Below are 14,016 nucleotides of genomic sequence, written 5' to 3' on the forward strand. Positions count from 1 at the left end.
ATTTCCAATAATTTAGACACATATCAGAAAACCTCTGCATGACAGAAGCCATCCTCATAGAGCAGCCAGAGCAACCTGCTGCATCTAAGCCAGCCTGCAGCACCTGACATGCCACCTACTTCCTGTCGGCTACAATGTACAAATCAATATTCTCTCCCCTCAGGCAAATGCTCAAAGGTCTCCAAACTGACTGTCCACATTATATGCGTATTCATTGTTGGGGCGCATGAAGTATTCATAGCCTTTAGATCCATGCTATGAAGCCAAGTGCTTCAAATGCTTTCTATTGATATCTGGGGGGAAGCACCGAGGAAGATGATTCAGATTTGTTTATGGCCACCTGAACCACAAGACTCCATGGAGAGGTGTCTCGAAAGATATGCAGGATCACTGGGGGCTGGTTTGTACTTCAGGATTTCCTTGCTGACCGCAGTTGTGGAGCAAGGATATTGCCATAGAGCAAGGACAGGCCTCGTTGCACTGCAATACCATTTTGCTATGATGACCTTTAACCAGAATGACAGTTTGTAAAGGACTAGAGGTTTGTACGGTGTTCCTAGACCCCAGGCTTCCGCCACCTGTTCCTGTATTGAGCAGTAGATTGCTCAGATGGAGGCGCTTGCTGCATCTCCTAATCGGGAGATATGTCGAGAGAACTGACCTTGCATATCTACTTTGCCAAATCTAGGCTATCACCTCATGAGTCATGAAAATCAGGCAGAGGGGCCAGATTGAGCATCGAAAGTGGTTCTAAACCATGAGGAATGTGGTAACCGTCTTTAAAGATGCACTGCAGGGACAGAAAAGAATGGGGGCTGGGGTTCTGTAGCTTAAATAAGCGACTCGGTGTACCGGGCAAAGATGTCAATGAGTCAACTGCTGTTTGTGCCGAATTCGAGTTACATATTGTGCAGCTTCATCATTGTCTCGGCCCGACTGCCCGGGTGCAGCGCACCACAACCCCAATGATGCAGCCCAGAGCACATGAAACCAGCCCTTTTGAAAAGGTTGTCTTTTTTTAAATACTCACATTCCTCTCTAGAAGAGTGTGGAGGGAAATCGAGGCATTACAGCATTGATTAGTGTCTGAAATCTTGACTTTCATCCGGCTTCAACCTGTTTTTTTTTTTTTGTGGGGGGAGGATGGTTAATGGCCCGATTTAACTGCAAGAGTGTGAGCACTTAGTCTTTCTATGCGTCCTTTTCTCCTGCTCAGCCTACATTAGGTTCCTCAGACTCGACTTCTAAAGTCTTCGGGAGAGACGTGGCAACAGACTTGGAAGGGTAAAGAACTAGCACCACCTTGACAGCAAGTTCCCTGACGGCTTTGAGATTAATTGACAGGGTTCGGTGAGGAGTCAAAAATGCGAGACGGACACAAAGGAAAGGTTTTCTCACAAGTTTCCATTTTAATAAATAAAAAGGGGTGAGACAAACGCTTATCCTTCCCTAGCCTAACAAGTATGTCCCTAGCTAACAGACTGCAGAAAAATTACCTATTGTCCAAAAAGTATCCGACCCTCACACTAATATATACAACAAAATTATACAAGGTTTGTTTGGCCGTCTTAAGTTCCACAAAATAACACATTAATTAATTCTCAAAAGCTTTAGAAAGTACTCCTTGTGACCAGGGTGGTACTCCCTTCCCCTGGATCAATTCAGGAAAGTTCCATGCAGTAACAAAGTTCCATTCAACGTAGCACAAAAGGTCTTTTCCATTTTTAATATATTCTTCCACTTGGCAAAGTGAATATATATCTTCCAAAGGCTTGTTCATAAATCAACTGTTATTTTTGCACTGTCTCTTGCTTTGCAAAAACAGTAGTTTCCTCAAAACACAAGTTCATAACCTAGGACAAATGTTAATTTCTCAAAGGCCAAGCAATTGTTAGTATATCATCCTTCACAAGAAACACTTTAGTCTGGATATCTTAGTAATCATACTTCTTCAAAAGAACCACTTTCTGCAATGCAACAGTTCATTAAGACAAAGTGATCTAGTTAACACTTCTTTTTCCAAAACACTGTTTTTACCAATCACAGTACTTTAAATCATCTCCTTCTTTCCTGGTTTACTTGCCTGCCAGGATAAAACTAGTACAACTGTACTCTGTGTTAACTGTACTCTGTAGTAATGATTTTTCCAGAACTCTCCACACCAGGATCCTAAGGGAGGAGGTTTGAACAACTGCTTCTCTTTATAGTCTCTTGACAAAGTGGGTTATAGCTCTTCCCAAATTGATATTCCATAAAGGGGGAAGTTGCTCCCTTGCGGTCTCTGTATTATTCTGTGACTGCCTTTTGGCTGCAGTAGGCAATGCAGGCTACAGTTCTCTCCCCCCCCCCTTGATTTCTCATCCCAAGAGGGTTTTGCTCCTTCAGCTTTTGTTTTATATTTAAGCAACCTCTTGGCTGCTGGCAATTCAGTTTACAATTGTCACCCAATTGGTATTCCTTCTTGGGAGCGTTGTGCCAAGTTTGCCTTGGTATCACTATTCTACGGCTTTGACAATGCGGGTTACAATTATCTCCCAACTGGTAACCCTTGTTGGAAGAGTTGCTCCCAGTTTGCCTTATTTCATTTGTTCGGTATTCAGAATCATCAAATTCACCTAGCAGTCTTTTTAGGAGCACCCTGGGGTCACCAGCTTCAGGCCAACTCACCTGTATGCCTTGGCGTCTCCTTCTGACTGGCGGATGCTGTTGCAGAGCTCTTCGAGTTACTCTATGCTTCTGCCTGCTCTGGTCGGACTGCTGCAGTGCACGCAGTCCTTCAGGGGAGCTCTGACAGCTCCATGTGATCTCCAGTTCAAACTCTGTACCGGATCGGTCTGTGGCATGTTGAGAGCTCGTCACCCACACAGCGTAGCTTTCTTCAGAGCTGCTTCCAGATGCTCATTCTCTGCACTGCCACGCTTCCTCTGCTTCCACAGTATCCCCCACACGTTGTCCTGCTGCCGCCACTACTACACCATCCATTTCTCCTTCCTCTTTACCCTGCGCCTGAACCTCATTTATACATTTAAAGGTCCCACTCAGGTGCTTTCTACCACAACTACTAGACCGGTCATTATCCGAGCCCCTCTTCCTCGTCCCAGTACCACAAGCATTATGGAACTTGAAGTCCATAATGATTCCTGCCATGTCCTTAATTCTCTGATGGCTGAGAAGGTTTGTGTCGTGCATGAGTCGGATTGCCCTGGGCTCTGAGGGCATAATACCCAGACCTTACAGAGATGGCCTCTGACCACCTCAGCGTCTTTCTCAGGAGGCAGACCTGTTAGTCCAGTTGGGGAGAAGGGTACTGCACCCGAACCCACAGTCTGAACTCGTGTGGCTGTTGAAAGTATGCAGTACAGTGACTTAAGAAATTAATGAGGTTGTCAATGTTGCGGTGTGGTAGCATGCTAGTGATGAGATTAATCTGTGTCCGGGTGAAGGATGTTTTTATGGGAGAAGACAGTTGAGTCAAAGGCACCTTGTTGCATGGTAATCCGAAATTCATTGGCTTTACGTCTGTACCTTTGTGCTTTGAAGGAGCTTTGTTCTTTTGGAGATTATTGCAACATTCTCATTTGGAAGTTTGACTAACTACAGTACTTTTTTGTATTGTGTATTTTGAAACCATTCAATGATTTGTGGCGTTACCACTGGGGTTCACGCAGTATCTGACGAGGTTTGTCAGGTTTGTGCTTTCATTCCTTATTCCTTCCCATTCCCCAACACTAATTTCCCTCCTATAATGCTTCAACAAGAAATTGCTTGCTGAAAACCTACCTCTTGCTTCTCGTAGATTATTCTTCCAACATTTACTCTTTCTCCAAAACTGTACATTTTGCTGTAAATGCCACAATGTACAGAAGTCCTTCAACATTTTTAATCTCTGAAAACTTGCAATTGTCTCAACTTAATCCCATGTCTCTTACAAATGAGTTGTCTAAACATACGCTCCGACAGGTTCTACTTGTCCATGATGCCATGTTTTATAATGGCCCAGAGGTGAGGGTTGGAGGGGTACACCCCCCTGTTTTTTAACTAAATCCGAGAAGAGGGGTGAAAAAATGTTGATTTGTTTTTGGAAAAATGTAAATTATGACAGAACCGTTGATATGAAGGACAATCAAGCATTCTTCATTCTAGTATCCCATGAAGGGTGACGCTTTTTGTTCCTCACTTTGTCTAAGTGATGGCCATGTGTTGTGATTTTATGATGCGTCCTCTTGGGTTCTTCTGTCTGTTTTGACTATGGACTTTATCTGTGACCTCCTTTTTTAATATCTATTTGCGTGTATGACACTAGCGCCATTCCATGTTTCCCTATAGAACACCTTAGCTAGTGTGGTACCACTGAAAAATAAAGCAGTTTACTATGTGTCCAAATAATATATATTTTTTTTCTTTTAAGGTATCGGACAAACTTGGTGGCAGCAAAAGGCAACAAATTGAATAAGAAGGTAAATTGTAAAGATTGCAATGTATAGCTTAGCATTGTACTCATTTCTTGGCACTTTCCTATCCACAATGTTTGGGATGCTCCATCACCTTGTGGTGGGACCGCTTCTCAGTGGAGAAAGTTTGTGAGCTGCTGAACATCGTTCACTTGTCCCCACCTTTCAGTGTAGCCTGCTTCACTTAAGCGCATCAGTTCATACCACAGTGGGTACTTTGCCCCAAAAGAAGCTTTGTTTCAGGTTATTTAAACGGCCTGCCCCCTTCTCATCCTTGCCAATTTATGTCCACGCTTCTTCCCGGACACCATACACCACAACATTCTGGATTGGAAGCCTGAGTTTTGCGCCAAAATGACCAACACAAGTACTGCATCTCCTGCCTACGACATATCCACCCAGTTCATGCCAGTTTTCTGTGCCACAAAAGCAAACTCACCCTTGAAGAGAAATGTAATACTTAAGTTGTTCCTCTGTGACTCTACACCATTCTGAAAAGAGGCCAGAATTTGGGTGCTTCACCTAAGAAACATACTTTTGTTCTGTATGTTCAAGAGTAGTGAGGGATTAAGGCATTTGAGAAACTTGCTCAAGTTATGATTTGATTTAACACATTAAATCGATCAAGGGCATCGGATCACACAGAAAACCAAACATAACAGACAGGCAAAAACCCTACAGTGAAGGAGGGAGGACAATCCTAGCATTAATCAAGGTCAAGCTTAAACAAGTGTGCTTTGACTCCTTTGTATAAATCAGCATCGCAGTTAGCCTTCCTTAAGTGGGTAGTAAGCCCATTCCAGGCGAGGGGGGCCTGTACATCAAACATAGTGCCGCCAAAGCCGGAAAGTTTAAATCTCGGGTGTGCAAGTTTAGAGGGGTCATAAGAACGCAATGAACGACCCACTCTGCAGGAGAATAACGGATCAGACAAATACTGGGATGCATTAGTATTGCGACACTTGTAGGTTAGTGAGAGACTCTTGTGCATAACATGCAGTTTCACAGGTAGCCAATGAAGTTTGTCTGGCCGCTGAAACATGATCTCTACGGGAAAGGCCAAACACAGGTCTAACAGCGTTGTTCTGTGTAGTTTGCAATGTGTGAAAATGTGCTTTTGTAGTACCGGCTAACAGGCTGTTACTGTAGTCAAGACTTGAATTAACCAGCGCCGTAGCAAGCACAGAACTGTTTTGCATAGAAATGTACGGTCGAATGTGGTCAAGAAGTTTGATCACGTAATTACATGTGTCTTTAACCTGGGAGACCTGTGGCTTCATGGTAAGTTCGCCATCCAATGTGATGCCCAGGGTCTTAACTGATCTAGCAACTTTGATTTTATTGTCGGCTATGATGAAACTATCCTAGTCAGGCCCAGTTATTTGATTTTATTCCCAGAAGCAATGATCAGAAGTTCTGTCTTTTCAGTATTCAGGATGAGTAAGTTGGTTGCCATCCAAGATTGAATAGTTTGATAGATGGTATTGATGGTTTTAGTGTCCGTGAAATGATTTCCTAATAGTTCAATTATGACCTGAGTAAGTTGGTTGCCATCCAAGCTTGAATAGTTTGATAGATGGTATTGATGGTTTTAGTCTCCCTGAAATGATTTCCTAATAGTTCAATTATGACCTGGGTGTCATCAGCATAGTTGGCAAAAACTGGACATCCAGGTCTTCAAGCAGTGTAAGAGGCATGGTATACCCATTGAATAATGTGGGTGAGATATAAGAACCATGCGGCACCCCACAGGTGACAAGTGCAGGGGTGGAACTAGCATTATCCACGGCCACTCGTGCATATCAAGGACCTAGAAAGGAAGCAATCCGCTTCAAGGCTAACCGGGAACAGTGTGCCTGATTGACCAGTCTAGATACCAATCGGTTTACCATGCTCTGCACCTAGACCTATGGTGCTACCTATGTTTGCTGTATCAGCCCTAGGTAGCATTACATTGCATTGCCTTATATAGCACCTGACATCTTGCCACTAACATCACACCCTGATTCCGATATGCTGCTGCACCTCTATAACTATCTGCCATCTCACTGCAGTATGGGCTCTAGTTACTCCCCTGACTAGGCAAGTGCCTCATTACTGCCCTATTCCAAACACAAAACTAACCTGTACTACACGTCTACCATGCCACTAGACCTGATTCTGGCCTCTACGCCAATAGCCTATCACTCCACTGCACCCTTCACACCGATGCACTGCTCTACCCAAAAGCCTAACTTCCTGCACAACACTAATCCCTACCTCAACTCTCCTGCCTTATGGCTCCAACACTTTGGTACTAAACCCAAGCCTAAACAACCATTCCTGTTACATCTAAGAAATACCAGATTAAGAACCAGATTCCTTTTACGTACCCAAACGCCAAACTATTACCCACATTAGCCACACTAACACCAGCCAAACACATCCTGCCCAGGTACAACCAGACAACCTTAAGACACCGCTTAAAAATGAGGTGAGGGGTGCTCTTATAAATGCTAGATCCCTCACTGCCCATGACATCGCTGATCTCATCACCACACAAAACCTCGACTTTATTGCCATCACGGAAACCTGGCTTCACGCCCCTTACTGGCACTTGCCATTCCTAATGGATATTCCATTATTAGAAATGACCGCAACTCTAACCTCTCCAAAGGAGGTGGAGTCGCATTCATCCACAAAGATGACATCAACATAAGTCCATTTCAGTCAAACTTTCTCTCACAAAAATACAGCCACTAGACACCTCATTTACAGACCCCCGGGCCCACTTGCTACCTTCTCCAATGAGATCTCAACTATCCTGGCAAACAACACCAAACCCAACTCCCAAGTCTTACTACTTGGTGACCTTAATCTCGGATTCTCTGATACCAATGACTCACATGCTGGCGAGATTGCCAGTAATATCTCTAATCTAGGATTCTCTCATCGCATTCTTGAACCTACCCATTCAGAAGGGAGGACGCTCGATTGGATTGCCGACTTAAATTGCAACACGCATATCATCTCTAACGACCCATGTGCTTGGTCTGACCACCACATCATCATTTTTAACATACCAGCCACAGATCCCCACACCAAACCTAACATTGCGCCATCCATCTCTACTAGAAATAAAAAGGATATTACCAAGGCCAAACATCTCCCTCTGATCTTGCCCATACTTAATAATCATGCTCTCACCTGATGACCCAACGGTCCAGCTGCCCATGAACTTGCTCCTTTCATCACTCCCTTTATTAACTCCTCATCCCACTCGGGCATTGTCCCCAACAGCCTTAAGGACGCTTGGGTCATCCCACTGTTGAAAAAAACCATTGCTGGACCCGAGTATCCCCACTAACTATAGGCCTATCACCACGGTCCCTTTCTTATTGAAAATTCTGGACAGGGCAGCGTATTTACAGATTCAAAATTACCTAGACAATAACTTACTTGGCACAAGACAATCTGGTTTCCTTCCCAAACACAGGACAGAAACAGCCTTATTAGATCTGAAAACCCAAATTGAGGACCTAAAAGATAACGGCAAACTGGCCCTACTACTACTCCTCGATCTATCAACAGCTTTTGATCTTGTCAACCATCAAATCCTCTGTCGCCACCTGAAATCTGCTGTACACTTCTCTGATAAAGCTACCAAATGGATCAGCTCCTTCCTGGACAACAGGCAGATGAGGGTATTCTCACCTACCGCTTCTGTAGAACCCACTCCGGTACCTTTTGGGGTACCTCAGGGCTCTTGTACCTCACCTACGCTTTACAACGTCTTCACGAAACCACTGTTTGATGTTCTTGATTATCTGGTGTCACCTACACCAACTACGCTGATGACACCCAGATACTCATCCCTACCACAGGCGATTACCTAGTGGACACAAAAGCCTTGAATGACATCTATCAAGTCATCCAAGCATGGATGGCTCAGCATGAGCTCTGTCTTAATGATAAGACAGAGCTCCTCATCCTGGGCTCTCAACGGCGACTAAAGAGAATTGACCCGGCCTTCAAAACCTTCAACATTGATGGAAACACCATTGAAGTCTCTTCCGACACCAAAACATTAGGAATTTACCTCGATTCCACCTTATCACTTAATAGACAAACTAATGCAGTTGTCTCGGCATCCGCCTACACATGTAAGCTTATTACAGCATGTCGCCCCTTCCTCGCCACACAGAACTGTACTATCCTGGCCAGGACATTGGTCATGGCCAAACTAGACTACTGTAATGCCCTATATCTTGGGACTAGCCAACGTAACTTGAACAAACTATAGGTTATGCAAAATAATGCAATTAGAGCTGCCCTAGACATCTCTAGATCTTCACACATCTCTGAGACAAGGAGAAGCTTACACTGGTTATCAGTGACGCAAAGAATTGCTCTGAAATCTCTTACCCTCACACATAAATGTGTGAATAATCATGCCCCCACCTATCTCTCCTCTCGCTTCTCTCACTACACGCCCGCCAGACTACTCAGATCGGCTCAAGCACACTGTCTGACCATCCCTAGATACAAACTGCAGAAAGCTGGGGGAATCAGCTTCCCTGTCCTTGCCTCCAAACTATGGAATTCGATTCCCTTATTAGATCTGAACACTCTCCTACCCTTTCCAAACATAGAACCAAACTATGGCTAGCTAGCAATGTTGCCTAAATGACCAAACTCATTTCAGGTCTCTCGTTCGGCTCTTAACTGCCGTTTCCTGTATGTATTCTTGCTAATTGTAGATATTGTGTACAGCACATTAACTATGTATAGCTCTACCATGAATGTAGATACTCCTGCACATTATATTGTATACTATGTTCTATTGCACATTATATTGTATACTATGTTTTATTGTATGTATATATTGTGTTAACTGTCCACTTTTAATTGTAACCAGTACTGTATTACACTACCTTGTCAAGATATGCGCCCGGTTGTCCTTGGGTCTGGTTGCGCTATATAAATAAATAAAATACAAATACACAATACAATCGAGAATGATCCATCATGTCAAACGCTGGGGATAGGTCATAACAAATGCTGGTTTACCCATGTCCACAATGCCTGCAAGGTTTGACTTGAGATTTAATAGCATTGTCTCTGTCTCTGTTTGGCCCTAAAGCCAGACTGCTTGGGATTAAGAAGGTGGTAACTTTCCAAGTCATTTTGCAGTTGTAAACAGGCTACCCAATATAAGATTTTTAACATGAAAGGCACATTTGTAATTGATCAATAGTTTTTGGGGTTATGCAGGTCCAAAATACTTTTTCAGTAACTGAGTAACCCATGATTCCTTAAGGGGCATGGGCACATTGGCCTCCTGAAATGACATATTAACGAGACAAGTGACCCATGGAGCCAATGTTTTGATGCAGTCCTTAAAGCCTAGATGGACAGCAGTCACCCAAACAAGATGTTGGTTTCATGTTGGCTTCAATCTTGCATATTTGGTCTTCGGAAGAGGGCTTAAAATAAAAAGGCGTCTGTACTGGGCCCTTATTAACAAGCTGTGTGGGTATATTTAGCACATTTGACTGACCTGATATAATGTGTAAAATGTGATCTACCTGGGAATCAATGGTTTTTTTGTGCCCCAAGATTTTTAAATTGAGTTAATTATGCATAAGCTGACACCAATCAGCATCCTTTTGTATATTGGTACCCGATTATTTTCCTTTTAATTCCTTTAGAATTGTGAATCATTCATGCAAGTTAGATTTTGCAAAGGCGATCCTTGTATTGTAGTTATCAGATTTTGCTGTAATAATAGCTTGTTTAAGGCTGTCCGCTAAACATTTATAGGCAGTATGGCACAGGGTGGAAGGATTTTACCTACTGCCGCCTCCTTGAAGAACTTGACCTTGATGTCCTCGGTCTCACAGAGACTTGGTTCACGGCCAGCTCTGTCTCGAGCTTTGACACTCTCATCCCTAACGGCTACAAGATCCTCTCCGCATCCAGGTCCAACCTTTCCGGAGGGGGTGTAGCCCTGATCTTCCCCAAGTGGATTCCTGCCTCTGTCATTCCTATGCAGGCCTACTCTTTCTCATGCCTCGTCTGCAGGCTCTCTCTCTCCTAGCCATTCCCTTACTGTGGCTACCATCTATCGGCCACCTGGTCAGATCTCCTCCTTCCTCTCCAAGTGGGTGGACCTCGCCTCTTCCCTCCTGGTCTCGACCACTCAACTCCTCCTTCTTGGAGATTTTAACATCCACCTGGATGCTTCTTGTCCATCCTCTGGACTCTTTTCGCGACCTCTGCGACTCTCTCTCACTCTTCATCCTCCCCTCTGGCCTGACTCACTCTGCAGGGCACACCCTGGATGTTCTGATCTCTACAGACCATCCCCTTTCTATCCCTCTCACCACTCCTCTCTCCTGGAGTGATCACTTTCTCCTTTCCTCCCAGCTCACTCACTCCACCCCTCAGGCCAAGCCAACTCCAGAACTGCCACCTACCTTCTTGGTCATCCGACCCATGAAGCGTGTGTCAGTTGAGTCTTTCACCGCCACTTTCTCCCCCCCCCCTCCTCCCCTCGTACCCACCCACCCTTTGGCTGACACACACCCTGACACAGCCCTCTCCATGCTCCACTCTGATATATCTGATACTCTCGATGTTCTTGCCTCTGTAATGAGGATCCGCTTGAAGTCCAAAGCCAAGTTCAACACCGGGTATGACTCAGGCCGTGCCACCCTTAAATGCAAGTGCAGGGTGGCTGAGAGGAAATGGCATGCTTCCGATTCATCCTCTGACAAACTGGCCTGCCGCCTGCTCCAAAGGCAATACTGGCTCTCTGTCTGCACAAAGAGAGCACACATCCGCGTCTCTGCAGCATCTAACAACTCAGCCGAACTCTTTAAAATCTGCAAGGAGCTGGCCAATCCTGCTGCAGTCTCAATCTCTCATGTCCCCTCCCAGGCCCTCTACACGGGCCTGGCTTCTCATTTCCCAGGGCAGCCCTCTGCCTGGCAACCCCTATGGCTAAGGGCCCCAAGGCAAAAGGCGGCTCCATCAAGTGGCTGCCGTCAAACAGCAGCGACTAAGGAAGGTAGGAGTGGCCCGGGTTAGGTATAGAACCTCACTGTACCCTACAAACCTGTCCATATAGCAGACTCTCAAATTCAGGTGTGTTTGCTCCTGTTTTTAAAATTGCATTGTGAAAGTAGTGCCGTTCTGTGGCTTTGTCTCCTAGAAAGCACTCATCTAGCAAACCTTTCTACCACTATCTAAGCACCTGTCGTCTTGTCGAATTGTCCACTTGTCTTGTCTCTTTGTCTCGTCTGCTTGCACCCTGCCCTGTGTCCTTCCCTAGTGTTCTCCCCTACCCCTTCCAACTCCCTTCCTCTTCTCTCCTTTCCCTACCTACTCTATGATGCTCTGTCACTACTATCTTTTCTAACTGCTTTTCTATCGACTATCCTGCTCTCCTCACTAAATCTGGTAGGAAGAAGTTTAAAAAGGACATCCTGGTCTCCAACCCAGGCCTCCCTATTGCTGACAACTATACCAGTGCTTCCTCCAGGCAACCTTTCACTCACATCCTGTCGTTCCCTCGCCAGACCTATGGACTCTACATATGGTCTCTGCTCTCTCCCTTCCCTTCCTCTCCCAATAATTGTGGCACCCGGTCGGAGGCCCTCCTGTCATCCGTCCACTCCTCCAAGGTCATCATTAATGTTTACTTGAATGGTACCATCTTGGTCCAAGGCCCTCAATCCAACCTTCTCCCTTTTGATAGACGCTTCCCGTGCCTCAATTTCCTTTCTCCTCCTGCTGTCCCCTCTCTCCCTTCCATAGCTTCCTCGCCTCCCCAGCTTCCTCACCTCCCCCTGCTGTCTCCTCCTTGTCTACCTTGCCCTCTCCTCCTTCCTCTTCTGCCCCATCTCGGGCAGCTTCTACACCTCTGCAGGACGTACCTCTGATTTGTACCCTCTTCCAGGGAGTCTTTCAAGGACGGCAACCTTCTCCATATTGCCACTCTAAACTCTCGCTCAGCTGTCAAACACTCCTGACATCTGCCGCCTCCTGGAGGAACTTGACCTCGATGTCCTCAGTCTCACTGAGACATGGTTCACGGCCAGCTGTCACAAGCTTTGACACCCTCCTACCTGATGGCTACAATATCCTTTCCATGCCCAGATCCAACGGTTCCGAGGGGGTGTAGCCCTGATCTTCCCTGATTGGATTCCTGCCTCTGTCATTCCTACGCAGGCCTACTCCTCTTTCGAATGCCTCATCTGAAGGGTCTTACTCGTGACCATTCCCTTACTGTGGCTACCATTTATCGGCCACTTGGTCAGATCTCCCCCTTTCTCTCTGAGTGGGCGGACCTCTCCTCTTCGCTCCTGGTCTTAATCACCAAACTCCTTCTTGGAGACTTCAAAATCCACCTGGATGCTTCCCGTCCTTCCACTGGACTCTTTCGTGACCTTTGTGACTCTCTCCCTCTATTCTCACCTCTGGCCCGACTCACTCTGCAGGGCATACTCTGGATGGTCTGATCTGTTCAGACCTTCCCCTTTCAATCCCTCTCAGCACTCCTCTCTCCTGGAGTGATCACTTTTTTCCTTTCCTCCCATCTCATCCTCTCTACCCTTCAGGCCAAGCCAACTCCAGCACTGCCAATTACCTTCTCGGTTATCCAACTGCTTTATGTACGTATTTGAAAGCAAGAACATCCTTGAAAACACAAGATGGAAACCCTACTTGAAAACCTGGGTCCGATATATCGATGATATTTTTGGAGTATGGGCAGGAGAAAGGGAAGAATTGGATACTTTTCTGATTTACCTGAATAGCATAGACACATGTTTACAATTCACCCTAGAGTTTGGAGACCCTAATATACATTATTTGGATGTAAGAACGGTGATCAATGGAAACAGGATAAATACAACACTTTACACCAAACAAACGGACCGTAATAACTTACTTCACCGTATGAGTTTTCACCCACCAAATAGGCTACGCAATTTACCTTTTGGTCAAATGCTAAGGATAAAACGGATTGTAAGCGACCCTGAAGATTGTGAGAGATAATTAGAACAACTTCAAGAAAGACTGAAGGAAAGGGGCTACCCTGAAACGGATTTGCAAACCGCACGCGCAAAAACAGAAACACAGACAAGAGACAACTTCTTACTAAAAGAACAGAACGAGAAAGTCCCGAACTCGTCTTTATTACCACATATGCCATACAAAGCAATAAAATCAAGGAGATAATCCGGAAAAGATGGAGTATACTAACAAGTGATGCACGGATTAAGGATTTGTTCCCACAACCGCCAGTTTTCGCCTATAAAAGAAATAATAATTTACGTAATATGTTGGTGAACACAAGAGGCAAGAATTCCAACAGGAAACCAGATACACACCCCAGTACCTACCCTTGCATGAGTTGCAGTAATTGCAATAACGTGATGAAGGGTAACACTATAATGCACCCTAAAACTGGAGCCAAAATCAAACTCTAGTACCATGCGACCTGTTTGTCAGAAAACGTTGTTTACGCCATCCAGTGCCCCTGTGGCATCTATTATGTAGGAGAAACGGAACGTAAGAT

The 14,016-nt window shown here is 45.1% G+C and overlaps 1 protein-coding gene across 1 annotated transcript in view; it reads left to right on the forward strand.

The window, feature by feature from the left end:
• Positions 1-14,016, forward strand: part of CENPI (centromere protein I) — a 1,093,019-nt gene that overhangs the window by 846,338 nt on the left and 232,665 nt on the right. The window contains exon 18 of the mRNA XM_069613020.1: positions 4,409-4,457. Within this exon, the coding sequence (XP_069469121.1) occupies positions 4,409-4,457 (49 nt within the window). The remainder of the gene's footprint in view (positions 1-4,408; positions 4,458-14,016) is intronic.

The sequence above is a fragment of the Ambystoma mexicanum genome, chromosome 5p, assembly GCF_040938575.1.
Source record: "Ambystoma mexicanum isolate Mex_15411 chromosome 5p, UKY_AmexF1_1, whole genome shotgun sequence".
In the NCBI taxonomy this organism is placed as follows: domain Eukaryota; kingdom Metazoa; phylum Chordata; class Amphibia; order Caudata; family Ambystomatidae; genus Ambystoma; species Ambystoma mexicanum.